The sequence below is a fragment of the Sinohyriopsis cumingii genome, chromosome 9 (assembly GCF_028554795.1).
Source record: "Sinohyriopsis cumingii isolate HCF-2022 chromosome 9, ASM2855479v2, whole genome shotgun sequence".
In the NCBI taxonomy this organism is placed as follows: Eukaryota; Metazoa; Mollusca; class Bivalvia; order Unionida; family Unionidae; genus Sinohyriopsis; species Sinohyriopsis cumingii.
The window spans coordinates 54,850,874-54,869,356 of NC_142969.1; the positions used below are offsets into that span (position 1 = coordinate 54,850,874).

The following is an 18,483-nucleotide window of genomic DNA, read 5'->3' on the forward strand; positions in this document are numbered from 1 at the left end:
AAATGTGGATATGTGAGAAAGCTTGCCAGTAGCTTCCAGTGTGCTGGTGGTTCCTGCTGGGATATGCCAGGTTCTACCTCCACCAGTTATGTATAGTCTATCGTGTGCTGAAAATGGCGTTAAGCACACAAGTACAAACAAATTAACTTGCGCACGGCCGCAACCGAGCCGAAAATTAATTTGTCGTACCATTTATTTTTAAATAAGATAAGTTTCGGACCCTTGTTAAAAGTTTAAAAATATTCAAGTGTTATGTATATCAGATTTTTAATTTATATTTGATCTAACTTAATTGTTTGTTTGTAAGTTTTAATTTTTTTTAATTCCATTACTTGCTATTGTTAATGCAACTTTATTTACTGGAACAGAGTTCAGTTCTGACGGACTTTTTTATTTTTGACGTAAACAACTTTATAGAAACACGGTATCTAATGCTGACTAGTTTCTGACATTGATTCAGAACCAGGAAGTGTTATAGTAAAGAACTTTTTTTTAATTTAAAAAAAACAAAAACATTCTCAGAGTAAGATTCAAGAATAGGTATCGAGGCCATACTTGGAGTACGTAAGAAATAATATGCAACAATTGTTTCAAACTCATTTTTTTCCCCCAGAGGATTGGCCAACTTCCGGGCATCTGTTTTGCGTTGTAGTTAGAGTTATTACTGATGTTTTGAGAAATAATAATTATTCTTGCCTTAACACTTGAGAAATTAAAGTGTTTTATGTTGTGATAGTTTGGGGCTAATTATTTTGTTTTCTTTAATTTATTTAGATTTCAAGTTTGTTTTGCATGGAAATTCTAGTGCTCTAAATTAATTCGTGGACAAGGACATTTATCGAAATTCATACAGAATTCAAATTGGATTATTTTCTGTGATTCAACAAAGACCTGTTGACACATCAGTACGACGCTGACCACATCATACATCATCGCCTTCCATATTGAATTTCATCGGGATTAGAAGTCAGTTTCATTAGGACTTTTTATTACTAGGACTTTTATTTTTAATTCTTGGCTTATTTTGGGATTTGATTCGTAAAACCTTAAGTTTCTTTTCTTAATTTACTTTGAGAAAAAAAATTTTTTTTACAAAGCTTGTTGTCTTCACCTTTTCTAGTTACGTTTTGTAAGATCCTAACACAGGCTCCTGTGTACTATTTGTCGTTATTGTTGTTGTTATAGGGTTTAACGCCATTTTTCAGCACAAGATAGACTATACACGGCGGCCAGTATTAATGGTGAAGGAAGAACCCTGGAAAACCCAGGAAAGAACCACCGACCCACGTGAAGCTACCGGTAAGCTTTCTCACATACCCACATTAGCTGAGCCCGAGACTCGAACCCACGCAGACAGAGGTGAGATGGCAGTGATCCGTAACGGTGAGCGCTTAGACCAATCGGCCACTTGGGGCCCCGATATTTGTTGTATGATCAAGTTCAAATTCTCATTATTATCTCTTTCTCATTGCACCGATTGTCGCGTATTTTTCTTTCCAATGGAGAGAGAGAAAATATTTACACATTTTTATGGTGAGTTGTACTGTTTGAGGACCTTGTACACTATACAGACTGCTTGTTTGCCACGTAGTTAATGCAAATTAGTGTGGCCCTTGTCTCGTTATACCTTTTCTGCTTCGAATCACCAGTGTCATATAACACTGTTTATAAGTTAACGTGTACTGTTTTAGGACCTTGCAATCATTGACGACATTAAGCAGATTCCGCTGTTGCCAGCTATTCAATACAATTTGTGTGTGGCCCTTGTATTGCCATACTTTTGCTGCTTCTTATCACTACTGTATTGTAACACTGTATACAGGTCACCTGAAAGCGTGCGCTCAAGGAATATAACGACACTAGTGACTAGATTATTGAAGTGGTTTATGGTTTCCATCCCGCTCAATTTCTTTCCTTCTCTCACTCTTAAAAGGATTTAAACATTTATAACTAACAGGAAAAGCGGAATGGATTTAGATTAAAGCAAAAACATAAATTAAAAGCGTGAATATGAATTTCCCCCCAAGTTACTTTCCCAATTAAGTTGTGATAAATTACTGGAATTGTATCATTATGGTTAGAGAGTATAGGAATAATAGTCTAACATGATGATAGAGATATAATTTATTGGGGGGGGGGGAGCTGAGATCTTTTTGAAAAGAAAATGCCCGCTTTCTCCCAAACGTATTTGTGTGTGTGGGAGAGAGAGAGAGAGAGAGAGAGAGAGTTACACATTCCATGATCTGTTTAATACGGTGTCTGGATAGTACCACGAAACATTTTTATATACAGATTAAACGAAATAATATCTTAAAACATTAGATTACATATATATATATATATATATATATATATATATATATATATATATATATATATATATATATATATATATATATATATATATATGTGTGTGTGTGTGTGTGTGTGTGTGTGAGAGTATATATATGCTTTCTTATTGTGTTGTCTTTAATCTTCACGCATGTACTCTGTTGTGTATATTAAAATTTATATTGTTTGCTACTTTTCTCCGTGATTATGTTTTATGTATATCTGTATTTTGTAACTGACCTTTGTCGAAAATCATGTCAATGGTCGACCTGACTAGTGACATTTATTATGTAAATAACATAACACATAGCTAACATTTCTCTATGATTATAGATTAAATATTAGCTCGTTATTAATGGAGATATACATGTTTGCTTGAATCTTAGTCTGGGACATTAGTTTTGTCTTGGAAACTCCTAATCTTGCTGACAACATAGAATGTTTTGGAAAGGAAACTGACCTGCATCCTGGCTTTATTATTTGTCTTAGCTTTTTAAATTGATGTTTATTTCAACATTTTTAATGTCTACCTTAACATCTGAAGTGGAACAAGTCTTATTGTTGTGTTCAGTTTTTAATTTGGGTGGATTTATTTATTCAAATTATTGTTCACTAGAATTACAAAGTGCTCAGTAATATTTTCAGACTAAATCAGTATTTTGGAATTATTGTAAATTCATTCAGTGACCTTTGGAATTATATTATTGTCTTACATCAATTATGTTTACATCACCACATTCCAAGGCATTGACACATTAGCACATTTTAGACTACAGGCACATCAGTCCTATCAGTATTGGAATTATTTGGAACACCACTGGAATTCATTTGGAGCTCTATATATTTGGACTTGTAATAGAACATTTATGACTATTTGGGATTTAATTCATAATGCTATAAGATCTTTTTTTTCAATTTTCATTTTGTTAGAGGGAAATAATTTGTTGAATTTTACAAAATTTGTTGGTTTTCGCTCTATTCTTTTACTTAGTTTAAGACCATAGAATCGTAAAACATACATACATTCATATATACATACATACATATAAGTATGGCTTTTATCATTAACACATCAACACTTTCAGCATTTCATTTAATTTGGATTTCCACTAAGGTTTATTCAGATCTTTAATTATTAGGACTTGTATTTGACATTTTAAGATAGTTTGGGATTTAATTTGTGATACCTGAAGTTCCTTTATTTTACATTTTCATTTTGTATTCTAGGAAAATAAACCACCAGGCAATATTAATTTTCACAAGTGATCTTGCTAAGCAATCCTTTGGTTTGTCTGTCTGGAAAGCAGCCAAAAATTATTTCAATTAACCAGACTACTTGACTTAGTATATCAAAAGATTTGTCTGGGTTGGAATTCCTCTCTAGTTTGACTATATCTTTTCAGATCTTCACAGCATCCAGTTTTATTCATCAGCCATCAATTAGTAACAGTCGTTAGTGTCATTTATGACAAGTTCACAAAGTCCTTTTATCAAACTGGCGAATCTTTAAACAAGTAATAAACGGCTTGAAAGAATCGATTTGTGATTTTGGTAGAAACTACCACAATCTTAAAAGCGTTGTGTCCAACATGCAGCCTACAGAACCCAATATTCAACATTGATATATTGTATTCTTCTTTAATCTTGCTTTATATCCCTTCCTCTATATACTTGGTCCATCCATACTTATTTATGCCTAGTTCAAGTTACTTTGTAGTACTCTACTCGTAAATGACTCATCTTGTCGTCTCCAGTTACAGACACACCAAACTCTCAGAAAAATTATTTATTGACAATAGCTCCTGTGTTATTGAGAGCACTGACATGGAACTGCTAATATAATTTCCAGATGGTTTCGCCAACAAACCATATTAATCAACCAAATTGCAAGTGTTCAGCTGAATTCAATCAGATCTGAAACTATACATTTCCTATAAGTTTCATATATACTGTAAACCAAAAGAGTGGTTCTGCTATTATCTGGCTATTTTCATCAGTCCCAATAATCAAACTTATACATTAGGATAATTTTATCACATGAATATATTCACAGCCACATGAACTTGATTAGTGTCCGAGTACATCGAAATCTTACATACTGTGCCCATGCATATCTATCAATCCATAAATCTAAACAGATAAACAGATAATAATTTTAAATTATGAGATACAATAATTGCTAAATTATGAAATTAAATAAATTTTAAAGCGCAATATATCAATAAGTGTAAACAAAAACATTTAAAGTTTTGATTAGCTAAATGGATGTCCTGTATAAGATTCCTAATTAAGATTTTAATTATAAACAGAATCCATCAAGAGGTTTAGGAAATTAAGTGACTAAAAGACAATAACCAAAACCTGAATACAAATTTTCTTTGTGACCTTGACCCAAAGGTCAATTAAAAATGTTACATTCCTCTCAAAAATGAGCAAAATCCAGAAAATAGTTTCGGAAATATATGCAATGAAGACCTTTGACAAAAACTGTCACAAAACTACAAACACATCCACTACTGTATGATCAACAGCCAAAAATTATGGATAGACGGATGGAAAATGCAGAGGACAATGTCCCACGAGAACATGGTGTGCTATATGGGAACAAATAAGCCTTCTGACAATTGGGGCATTAGAGGGTGAAAGAAAAGCCATGACAAATTATATAATTCAATTTAATACAATTTATTTCATCTACAAGCAAACTGATATAATATTTTATTCCTAGAACTACTATATCACAAAATCAGTCCTCTGCAGAGGCCAACTTAGGAATGTTATAGAAACATACAATATAGAATTTTATATCATAACATTTCAAGCATACGATGTCATTGCACTAGAAACAGGTGATAATATACAACAGAAGTGAAATTAACATTGCATTAAGAATTTAATTTATGAAGCACAACACTGAAAAATAATGAAATACAAACCAAGAGAAGTTTTGCAATTAATTACTATCTCAAGTTTTGGTGACAAAAATTAAAAGTTTTATTAGGAAAATCATGCACAGCAGTTCCTGGGTAAAAAATATACATGTACATTCCCGCCTCCCCCCCTTTCCCACACTGGGTTTAAAACATGTATGTGCTCTATATATCCACAATTTTTGTGAAAGAAAGGCATGAATCTCGAACATACTTTACATTGTGATTTCTACATGGAATTGTCCTGAAATGATAAGAAAATATTATGTTAATAAATTCATATGCAAATTGCCATAGCATACAAAAAAGTAATTAGAGTCAGACAAGTTAAGTCACTGTGACCTATCTCTTGGGTAAGAGGCACAATGATGCCAGGATCAGCATTTTCATGTAAATACTGTAGCTAGTTAGAAATCTGCCAGTAGGACAAAACATTTATACTGGAGTTCATCTTTAATCAACAACGTCATTAGAGTATGAAAAAGTTGGTCATTGGGCTCAACTTTCACCTTGGGTGGTTGAGAATGACAGAAGGAAGGCCATAATAAAGTTGAACAAACACATCATACCTACAGCTGAAATTCTACCAGTAAGACAACTTTTATACTAAGGTTAACCTGCAAACATCAATCATTAGTATAAGAAAGGTAGGTCACTTTGACCTAAATATCTCAGGTGGTTCAGAATGATTAAAAAACACGATAATCTCGTTCCTTCTAGATATATCATGCCCTATTGTTTCAATCTCCCTGAGTGCAACACTATTATACCGAGTTTAGCCTGCTACATTCTTTTATCTAAAAATAGTAGGCCATTACAACCTAAATTTCCCTGGATGGTTCCAAATGATTCAAGAAACACCATAACCTAGTTCAATCTAGAGATCTGTCAAGAAAGCACTTTTACAAAGGGGTTAACCTGAAAATAATAGCCATTTGTGTAAGAAAAGTAGCCAGTATGATCTACATTCCCCATTGCTGGTTTAAAATGATGCAAGGCTTGCCCTGACCAAGTTCCAATATATCAGGCCCAAGTTTGTCAGGATGACAAAACTCTCACACTGGGAGTGAACCTATACTAATGCAGGCAGTAATGTTCAACACAATGCAGGTCACTGTGCTTTATTTTGCCTTTGGCCAGTTCAGAATGATGCAGTGAACACCTTTATTAAGCTCAATGAAGAAATAAAGCCTTAAGATGACAGCAGTTTCAATAAAACAAAACGTTTATATTGGGCTTAACCTAATTATGCTAGTCTCAATAACCAGACCATTCGACTGGCACTGTGAGATCTCTGAGATCACTGTCAGATGGGTAGTCTGGTTAATGAAACTGGTAAGAAATGAAGTTTTCATTGCTATGCCAGACTGGTTTTCTAAATAACATTATTAAAGTGACTGGATTGGCTGATGAAATGAGATGATGTAATATATCCTTTTCATGATCAGATGATGTTTCACATAACACTCCTCCTGCATTGGTGACTGTATAGAAAGTTATGAGTAATAAGCTTTCAGTAAAAAATTTCCTGGAATGATCAAAGAAAGTAAGTTGAGAAAAATTCCGAGAACAGGAGAAACGTCTTCGCAATCTCATTTATAAAATGTTGGCCAAGTCACCTTCTATCAATAACATAATTAAATGAAACATTTTCCTAGTACCCTCATTTTCAGAGATTTCATGAGCCATGGGAGTGTCTGGTTAAACAAGACTTCATCTATGCTGTTTGACATTGGGTGTACTTCATACACAAAACAAGCATTATATTTTGATGTGGAAAAAGATACAAGCTTTTTTGGAAAAAAGTTTGATTAGCTATCATTAGCTTTGCATTAGCACCAAATCCTAAATTAATGAGAGCTTTTTTATATACCAATTTTATAAAACACTGAAAACCGTAACCACAATCTTAATTACAACAGTGATATTAATCTTATTTACTTGTATATACATGTAGAAGGGTGTCAACAGCAACATGTAATCACTTTTAAATCAGGTTCAACTGCAAACAACAAAGACATTGATCTGCCACTGCATAATGGGCCAGCAAATTTGGGTCCATGTTGCTTGTTGTATCAATTAATCCTAACAAACAGCATAGAGTCAGATCTGATGGTACATTATGCAATTACAGATCTGGGTAACTGCAGTTTGGCCTGACCTACAAGTGTGTATATATAGTTTTAGTTGAAAAACGTAAAACCCAGGTTGATTTCTGAAACAATAATATAGACAGAAGCTTCCAACATTGCAAACTGTAGGAGATTCCTACAATTAGTAGGCACTATTCAACATATTTAAAACTAACTTCTTATAAGCCATCCTGAACGTAGAATACTTTTTTTTTCTCAGGGAAGTTACATAGTAATTGATAGATAATTATACATAGTTAAAAATGGAAGCTCCTTGTTAATTTCATACTAAATAAATTCACTAGTTATTATTCCATTAGTTCCCTAACATTTTACAATCAACTTCATTTACATGTGTGTAGTAAACACCCAACTGAAGACCCATCAACCAGATTTTTCTGACTCCATACAACCATTGCCATAGAGGGCTTTTAGGCAAATTGCTTTAATGATATCTGTTTCCGATGGAAGGCACTTCAGTAAAACTTTATGGACATAAAGCTACATCAACATCTCTCCCTATCTGACATTTTTTCCAGACATACTCATTACAATCAATCAAGTCAAAGTAATATTTACAACTTAAAATGATATAATTTAAGACTATTGATACAGGTGGTGTGTCTAAATTAGGCAGTGAAAATATCCTTGTGTTAGTGAAATATAGTGTATTCTTATTATTACAGTGATACAAGACATCATCCCATCTACTAACCTGCAAAAACTACTTTTCAAGTTCCTGGTAAAGCCTATTCTAATATGACAAGAAAGTCTACATTTGTTTATATACACCCAAACCTTGTAAGGTAAAAATCAGAGACGAGCAAAAGCCTGGTTGAATGTGACTAACCAAAGTGCAGACAGCTGTGACATATATTTGCTATGACAGGTCAGCAAATCAAGGCCTACACTGTTCATTCTACATCACGCTTTTGATTAAAAAGACAATATTGATATATTTATCAGAAGTAGAGACAGTAGAAAGGATACTAAAACACAATGGAAACCATTTCTTTCTTTAAAAATAGAGTTCAGAAATTCCTCAGAACTGTGATAAAGCAAGATTCTTTCAAGCAAAATTGGACATTTTATGAATGTATTTTAATACATGATGCCTGCTGCATATACTGGATAAAGATCGTTTTTACTGACTCAGCAATTAGACAAGTGTACACTCAAGCTGAGGAGTTTTTGAATATGTATCATAAAATGTTCTCAACATTCTGAGTAACTAAAGATTTCAAATCTTACTTGATTTACAAATGCATCCTTTGGTCTAGGTGATTAGGAAAACTTTCTCAATTTACAAATGCAGTCTTTGGTCTAGGTGATTGGGAAAGCTTTCTCAATTTACAAATGCAGTCTTTGGTCTAGGTGATTGGGAAAGCTTTCTCAATTTACAAATGCAGTCTTTGCTCTAGGCGATTAGGAAAGCTTTCTCAATTTACAAATGCAGTCTTTGCTCTAGGCGATTAGGAAAGCTTTCTCAATTTACAAATGCAGTCTTTGGTCTAGGTGATTAGGAAAGTTTTCTCAATTTACAAATGCAGTCTTTGGTCTAGGTGATTAGGAAAGTTTTCTCAATTTACAAATTCAGTCTTTTGATTGGGTAATATTTGGAAATCTGTCTCGAAATGTACAAAATGCAGTCTCTGGATTTGGTAATATTTGGAAATCTGTCTCGAAATGTACAAAATGCAGTCTTTGGATATGTAATATTTTGAAATCTTTCTCAAAAGGTTTAAATGCAGCCTTTCAATTTGGTAAGATTTAAAATCATTCTAAAAAGGTACAAATGCAGCCTCTGGATTTGGTAAGACTTTGAAATCTTTCTAAAAATGTACAAAATGCAACCTGCTGATTGGTCAGACATTTTTGCTATATAAAGACGAGTCTAGATCTGCTAGTGCATCTGGACTTGCATTGTTCCCAATTCGGTGCATCTTATTAAGAGGTATATATCGTACTTATTTATATTTCAGCTTCTTGTTCTTATAAATACTACCAATCTGATCTGATTATATGATATGATTAAAATATTATAAACTTGCAAGAAGTAAATAGTTCCAAATTATTGTTCCAAAGACATTATCAGATCATAATGATGGTTAGAAAAAGAGATGGAATTGTATTGCCTTACCCTGGAGTTGGCCCAACTTAAGTCTTCTAACACATGTTAAATACATACTTTGAGTCCCTTACGAGGTTCTACTAAGGGTTAGTACAGATAAATTAATGGATGCGGTCATAAGAAGTAAAAAGACTCACTCCGTCAAATCCAACAACAGCTGAGTAACCTACAGCATTGTAAAGCTGCTAAGTGACTTGGAAAGATAGTAACCTACAGCACTGTAAAGCTGCTAAGTGACTTGGAAAGATAGCTTGTCAAGTTGCCTCTACAGGATCCACCAGGTAATACTGGGTTTCATTTATTTTTGTGGCTTTCAATTTGCGTGATTTTATATTTTAAAAAAATCATGGGTAATTAAATTTGTTGATTTGCCTATGTCAAAGTTCACATATTTATATGTATTGATGTGCAAAATAATGAATATAAAAGAAGAAGAAAAATATGGAGACTGCAACAATTGGTCACCTGGATAGTTAAAACACTACTGATACCAGTAATTAGCAAAAATCAAACTTCTATCAAGATCAATTCTTTAAGCATTTTTGTCCAGGTGCTCAACACCAATCCATGTGATTATTTAAGCAAACCTGTATATGATTATTTACTGAAAACAATGGTCCTTAAAGCTGCACCATAAATGTGTTATGACGATCATGGTGCTAAGACTAGTAAAATTAATGACAGTTCATGAAAAAATGTCAGACCTAATTATCTGTGATTTTGATAAAGTTTTACCCGTGTCATTTTTCAATTTCAGGATTATTTACATCGCAACAGCTGCTGTATATACAATGTGTGTAAACACACACATTGTATATAGTCAGTACCTGACTCTAAATTAGTACATATATACATATTATTTAATTAGTACTTAACTGTAATTAGGGCATATATACATACTACCTAATTAGTACTTGTGCTTCAAGCAACAGTTTTAGTATCTGTTAGTCCTATTGTTCCTTTGGATTTAAAATATGTGGGTAACATAGGATGTGTCATCAAATTTTTTTAATTTTAATATGAAAGTTTCCTACCCATAGTTTGATGTACAAATGTTTGCTTTTATCTATGCTTTAAGTTGATTACTCATTCAGATGGTAAATCTTAAATCACAGAGAATTGCAGAGAATTATGTGCAATGGTGGCCAGTATATTTGGTGGAGAAAGAACCACAGATCCATGGGAAACTATTTGGCAAGCTTTCTCAAATACTCACATTGGTTAACCTGTGCCTTGAGCCCATGCAGATAGGGGTCAGATGTGAGAGATCTTTAAAGGCAAGTACCTTGGCATGGGGATCCAAGATGCAAATAAGCATTACATCTAATTTCCTACATTATTTTGTTATCCTTTCTTTAATTTTTGATATTACAAGTACTTATATGTTTTATCTTGTCCTTTCTTTCCTTACTGTTGCAAATCAATTTAAGGCAGCTACCAGGTACTGCAGACTAACAAATGCATTTAAATCAAAATAAAACAGATTCTATTTATTTTACTAAAGGGCTAAATGTCAAAGAGAATATGTCATTACAGTAATGAAGTTGGTTTTATTAAACAGCTAAGCTTTTTGATTTAAAGTCTGAAAATGTGATGTGAGTCTTTCTACATCACATATGCCTAATTTGTTGTTAGGTCTTTACTTTCAAGGCTCAAAGCAACCACGAAATCAATGAAAAGCATGCCCTTTTCCAGCACATGATAGACTATACATGGCAGCCATGTCTGGTTTGATGGGTTTTATGCCCTTTTCAAGCACATGATAGGCTAGACACAGCAGCCAGAACATCTGGTGGAACAAAGAGCCCAGGAAAATCCTGGGAAGAACCACTGATTCATGGGAAGCTACTGGCAAGCTTTTTTAATAATCATCTAGGCTGAGCCAAGACTAAAACCGACATGGACAGAGGTGTGATGTCAGTGATCAGGCATACACCTTAGACTACTCAGTGATTCGGGGGCCCCATGAAAATTAGTACCCTTCACAAAAGTGAAACCACATTATTTTGGAATGAAAAGTCTTTAAAGTAAAACCTGGGCAGTGTCATATCAGACTTCCATCCCATGGCTTAAATGATGTACATGAGGGTATAGTTTATGTTCAGTGCTGTACTAGTGGTAACTGTCTTAACTTCACGAGCCGATATGCATAAGAAATTCATCCGGTCTTGGGTTGATTCTTTTAGATTGCAATGATAACCAAGCTGATCCAGGATGGAAGAATTCAAACTGAATTACTGACCTTTCCTTCTTGGGGTGTTAAGATAAAGAACCAATTTTAAATGAGCAGAAGTCTGTTCCCAACAGTGAAAACAGGGGCTGGTATGAGAGAAAACAAACCATCAAAGCAGAACTGTAGATAGTCCAGGTAAACCAGAGTTTCAGTGATTCTGCCTGCTGTAGCTAGAGTGACTATGCATGAAGTCTTGTATCAAAGACAAGTCAAAGAAGCTCTACAAAGAAGTTCCAAGGGTGCCTTGTTCAACCAAGTTGGAACCCATATTAAGTTTTATTTTGGACCAAGAGCCAAAGCCTTTCATCAAGACAGGTCAAAACTGGCTTGAAGGTTCAAGAGGTATTTTTTCTCACCTATGTCCTTCCCTACAAGATGGCAAAACATATCTGAAAACAAAGAATAGTAGCCATTGTGAGTGGAGTTAACTTCTTCTAAAAAAAGGTCGAAGGATGAAATCAGATATTTGTGCCACTGAGGCTTTTCTAGGTAAATGTTTCTCTGTTTGTGTCACTGAAAGAGAACTTTGATTTCCCCTCATAGGCCTTTCAAAGTGGTCTATCTTGCTCAACAAAATTGTCCACCACTTGTTAAAAGAAATGTTTCTTCCTGAGTGCTTGATCGAGTCAGGCATACAGATTCAGGATTTCTGAAATGAAAAACATACATGTGCAGTTGTAAGGGCAGGTGAGAATGCAGGATTTTCCTGGGAATCTCAGCATCTAGATTTGGATTGTTGTTTGTCAATTATAGTTTCAATTTAAGGGGAGCAATCAGAATTAGTCTGTACTTGTATTTACTTGCTTTCTGCAAGATCGTGTAATCAGAGGGAGTGAAGGAAAGACACTTACACTGTCTCAGTCTCCATTCCAGTTCAACGCAAGGGAGTCAAATGACTAGCATTTTAGACCTCTGACTAGCAAGACAAACACCGGGGCATTGGCATTATGCCTGGTCACAAAGAGGTTAAAGCAGGCCAAGATTTCACCAAAGACCATAGTCATAGACTTTGATGTTTAATAGATAAAAGGCCAGGTTCAAAACCTGATGCTAGATGCAGTATAGATCACGAGTCCAGGACATGGTATGTTGGGAACACAAATCAAAAGACCAGGTATTTTAATTTTTAAGCTTGTGGGTTCTTGATTTTCAAGGTAGCATGTTCTCCAAATGGATTATGATGAGGTAATTAATCTGAAGAAACCAATGATTTAGTCCTGTTCCATTTTATTACACTGGACTGGGCAGGTGAATACTAGCAAATACTTCTTCTGGATGTTGGGGAATCATCCTGTAAATTTATTGGTTTCAGATTAATAATTTTATTTTTATAACCAAAGATTTCTTTATGAAATTTCCACAGTATATTGCTGTCAACAGGGTTACAATCCCTGCAGATTGTGATGCATGAGTCCAAATGTTTGTTCTACTGATTACTTTTAGCAAACTGCATAGACCCAGATCTGATTGCATATAATGCAATGACAGCAGGATCTGTGTAACCTGAAACTGGATTTAGACTTATAAGCAAATATATTTGGTCAATATAATTCAACACTGCCTAAACCACAAAATCTCAAATATGTTATAAATATAAGAACACAGTTACTAATTCTTAATCTTGAGAACACAATCAAAGCATTGCTATAAAAAGCTGAGGAAGCATGTTAAAGAATCAAATGTCTCAGCTTCATAATAATTCATCCAAAATATGAACAAAGTCCATCAAGTAGTTTAGTAAATATTAGCAAAAAAAAAGATAGAAAAATATACAAAATATTAGAAACAAAGCTTCAACTAAGGCTTGAATGCAAATTTTCTATTTTCTTACCTTATCCCAAGGTAAAATGGACAAGTTAGCATGTCATGCAATGAACCATCATATCTTCATAATGATTCATCACAATGGTACCCCTGACCAGGGGTCACCTGCTTTGTATGACCTTAATCCCATGACACAGGCAAGTTTGTGATCAAGAGTACTCTCTTTGATAGCAACCCTTCTAATACAACCAGCATATTAGTGCAAACACTGTCATATTTACCCTTGTGAGCAGCCTCATAATCATGTTCACAGATACATGTCATGAATATTTGTTGATTTCTAAACTGAACACACTGACATTTGTTCCAATATGCCAATCATGTAACTTTAATCCATACAAAAGGGTAAGTAATCTAATTATTCTTGACAGCATATTAGTAGCAGACAATGTATTTAATTTTATACTGCTGATATCTAAAAGATAAATATACAGCATGCACCATGAAAGAAAACCTCCATCCCTACCATTATTTTAATTTGTATTAAAACAATTCTACGCTTGTGAGATGGAATTAGCCAAAAGAAAAGAAAAATTGGAACATTTTGAAACTAAAATGGCACACATTTATTAACTGAGTTGTATAGTAGTTAATTTCTGTCAATTGTTTGAAAATGTTCTGGATATATTTTTAAAAATCAGCTGATGCATCTACAATCTTGAATTATCTCTTGAATATATTTTTGTACATATCTTTAGGAACTAGTTAATAAGATTCATATGTATACCTATTATACTTGTATACTCTTACAATACTCCTATCTTAATCTCTCTCGCTCCACACTTCTTTCACATCTTATTTCTTCAAGCTATCCTCTTTTCTTCTCATACCCCATTTTAATAGCTGAAGATAAAGCTGTTTGAAGTCTTTATTTACAGAAGACAAAACCTATGTAGAAAATGAATTGTAAGGTAGTCTGTGGGATGGTTCCCCGACACATGTCTGCCTTTGACAGGGAATATTTGGGGGGAAATATTTTTATATTTTTGATGGTTTGTTTCTTAGATGTTACATATTGTCAGTTTGATAATTACTTGTTATTATTAACAGTGACAATTACGATGGTGACAAAAGATAAGATTCACAATATCACTGAGCTCAAATCAGTGTGACACCTGGTCACCAGAAAGTAAAACCAGACAAAAATCCAGCTGATAATTTCACAACCTCACTAATTTGTAAACACTGAGAATCTCACACAAAAACTACAAACTGCCAATACATTGTTGAAACAGTACAAAATGTAGTCAAACATTCCTAAGTTTAGAACATTAAATTAAAGCAATTTGAATAAACAGAAAGAGGGAGTCCTTTGATCACTAATGAGAAATTTAATGTCAGAAAGATTCTAATAAACAATGTCAATATACAAGTTACTGCAATGGGAGAACTGATTTGATGGACAGGGATAGTTTGTGCCACAAGGAGATGCTTTTACACCACCTTGCCAATAGTCATATTGATACGTGGCTCTCACAATTATTGATTATTAATAATAATTTTAAGTAATGTAAATGTACATTTTTTCACATTAATTTCATAACTTTGTGATTTTTAAATGAAAGTATTAAATTCTGAAAAGTCTGCTACACCTTTCACGCTTTATAATTACATAGTTATTACTCACATCAGTGTGATTTCCGCTATAGAAATGCCACCCCTTCTTATAAGGCCACCTTCCTAAATCCATTGTTAAAATAAACTCTAACATTAATGCAAATTTTCTGACACTAGGTAAATGGGATAAGTAAGCATGTCCTAAAGTGAATTTTGTTGGCTTCATAATGATTCATTCTAAGTATGATACGAATCTAGCAAATGGTTTATAATGAATATGCAAATTACAAACTTTCACCAAAACCTTAATAAAATGTTGATACTACAACCACTACCAACAGAAAAGTGACTGCTATGTCTCGTTTTTCTACTTCCATGGTCCTGACAACTAGGATGTTTCTATGGTTTACAACATTATATCTAAGCTGTAAAAAAAGCTGACCAAATGCATGTATACAGACATCAAAGAGCAATATCTATGTAATGTATCCATACATATATTAGTTATGAAAAATACTATACTCAGCAGTTTTACAAGTGAAAACATAAATATTGCACTTATTTACACGTTTTGAGCATAAGCTGACACTGACAAGAAATTGCACATCAAACTGAAAACACAGACAGAAAGACCCATATATATGTCACATTCAGCATAGTTGAATATAAAAAATGCATAATCACAATTTTCAGTCAAAATTCATATAGAAAAATATCCATTATCAAGTGCATGTTTCTCAGTCCCAGCACAGCTTTTGGAATAGAAGCAGTTGTTCAAACCAGCCTAGAACATAATTTTCCCTGTATTTACCACCATGCATGCCTTAGAATTTACTATTATGCATGACTAATAATTTTTATATTACATAACTTTGTCGGTTAGTCTCAAAAATGAATCCTGCATGTGCAAAATGGGACACAGTGAATGCACTCATATGTGGAGAACTCCCACAACAGACAAAGAAAGCACATTTTTTTGAGTGCTAATTGAATGTGGATTACATTACACATGACTGGGACATTGCTTATGACATCAGTGTGCATGCACTTCCTATGATGACCTTTAACCTCATGAAATTACCTAAATCTAAATTTGTTAAACAGACCCTAATGTTATTACAATGAATACAGTCCAAATATTCACACCATGCACAAAGACAATATAGTGCATACATTCATTGAAAGTCAACAGACACTAGTCCATAAATTCATAAAAGGTTCACAGACAATACAGTCCATACATTCACAGAACATCCACTGATAATAAAGTCCATACATTCACAGAAAGTCCACATATAATAAAGTATGCACAGAAAGCCCACAGGCAATACAAAAACTTTGGATTCTGCTGCAACCTTTTTCTAGCAGTAACATACAATACTATACTAACAGTCAACTCTCTTGTACAACACATATCTGGTTTTTTATTACTGCCATTTTACACACCTAATAACCTGCCCAGTCACAGCCAAAATCATTTCATATCTTGGATGGAATGTTAAGAATATATATTGCATTATATTGGATAAAAACCAGTTGAAAATAAAATTTCTTTATTAGTTTTTGTTGTTTTGCAAATTGCATTGCACTGCACCACTTGACTGAGATTTAATTAATAATGATTTCTTAGCTCATTACATTTGTTTATGAAAAGAAAAACAATGAACAATTTTGATATATGCATATAAGATGTTACACGACACTTATTTGCCTTCTCTCAATGATACAGACTAGATACATAAAATATAAATTAGTGCATGGAATATATGATGAACAGAATAACAAGAAATATTTTACTAATACAAACATTAATCAAACCGAAAAATATTTTAGTATATTTTTTGAAGATCTGAACTTTGTCACATAAAGTCTGATTATGGACCAATCTGTTTTCCAAAACCAAAGAGTAGCTATCTGTAAACATGTGATTAATTTTCCAACTAGACAGTGAAAGAAGTGCATTAAATATCCAACTTTAAACAGTGAAGAATATACACATAATGTGGTAATTTCGAACACAGTCAAGCATTAAATATTTTTTTTATAGTTTTGTTTTTCTAAAATCAATTTTTAATTGAACTAAGTCCAATCACTCTCCTCTTCTATATTCTGTTTCAAGTTATATAGAGGGTTTGGACTGTCCTCCAAACAGTCCTGGTTGGGGCCATCTTGTGCATTTGAAGAAAACTGAGATCTGGGTACATCTGATCCAAAAATACTTGGTTCTCTCACAAACTGATGACCATTTTTATGCTTAGGTGAGTCCTTGACATTATTTTGGTAGTCTTCTAATTCAAACTCTTTGCTTTCAACTAATTTGCGTGAAACTGGTGAATCAGGTGAGTTATCCAGGTTTTCTGAATTTTCCTCACTACTCATGTAGAAAAGTTTCTTTTTCTGGATGCCTTCTTCACCATGAGCCTTTGATTGGCTCTTTTGAACAACTTCCTGAGAAATTTCCTCAGATACCACCTCTGGCTTGTAGTAGTTTTCACTGATTTCTAATTCTTCTTCATCAAATACACTCTGTGAGAATTTAAGGGTTCCTTTCAATACATCCCTAACCTGTAAATATAATCAGTCATCAGAATTCTAAGGATATGCAGTAGAACTTTGATTATCTGGCACCCGATGAAACGTCAGTCTGTTAACCGACAGGGCATTGTACATCAAAATATTAAAAACAGGTACATTTACATATGTAGATATTATGATTTTTTGATGACCGAGTCCAATGTATAATACTTTTAATGCACATATTCTGTTATCCATCTATTCTCATATCCATCATGGTCTCGGTCCCGCACCCTGACAGATAATCAAAGTTCTACTGGATAATGATTTTGCATAGAGCAGTGTATGGTACAAACGTCCTTTGAAAAGACTGATCCTCTATTAGTGAAAAAATGTTCAGGATTAGGTGAGAAATCTTTCTTCCAGCCTTTAATTCTTTTTAATTGCTAAAAATGTATAATATGTCAGATATTCCTAAGAAACTCCAACATACCAAGTCTGATGACAACATTTTCTTATATGCTTGAGGTAAACTAGTATAAAATTTTTTGCAATGGCATAAACCCTGAATCTGATATCACTGAACTTTTCTTATATGCATATACTCTCAAGATATCCACACGTCAAGTTTGGTTTGATTCATACTTATTGTTTAAAAGAACAAACAACAAAACAAAGTTATTGAATTGGATTCTTCTGATATATCCACAAACTAGATATGATAAAAATACATTTGTGGTGGCCTTTGACCTTGAACCTTGTATCATGGATAGAACAGCACTGAACTTATCTTTAGATATCAAAATATATCCACATGCCAAGTTTGATTTA

The 18,483-nt window shown here is 33.6% G+C and overlaps 1 protein-coding gene across 3 annotated transcripts in view; it reads right to left on the bottom strand.

The window, feature by feature from the left end:
- Positions 1-5,000: 5,000 nt before the first annotated feature.
- Positions 5,001-18,483, bottom strand: part of LOC149791848 (TBC1 domain family member 5-like) — a 151,261-nt gene continuing 137,778 nt past the window's right edge. For all 3 annotated transcript variants that reach the window (XM_089970356.1, XM_089970357.1, XM_089970355.1), the window contains one exon: positions 5,001-17,703. In XM_089970356.1, the coding sequence (XP_089826482.1) occupies positions 17,218-17,703 (486 nt within the window). In that variant the 3' untranslated portion in view covers positions 5,001-17,217. The remainder of the gene's footprint in view (positions 17,704-18,483) is intronic.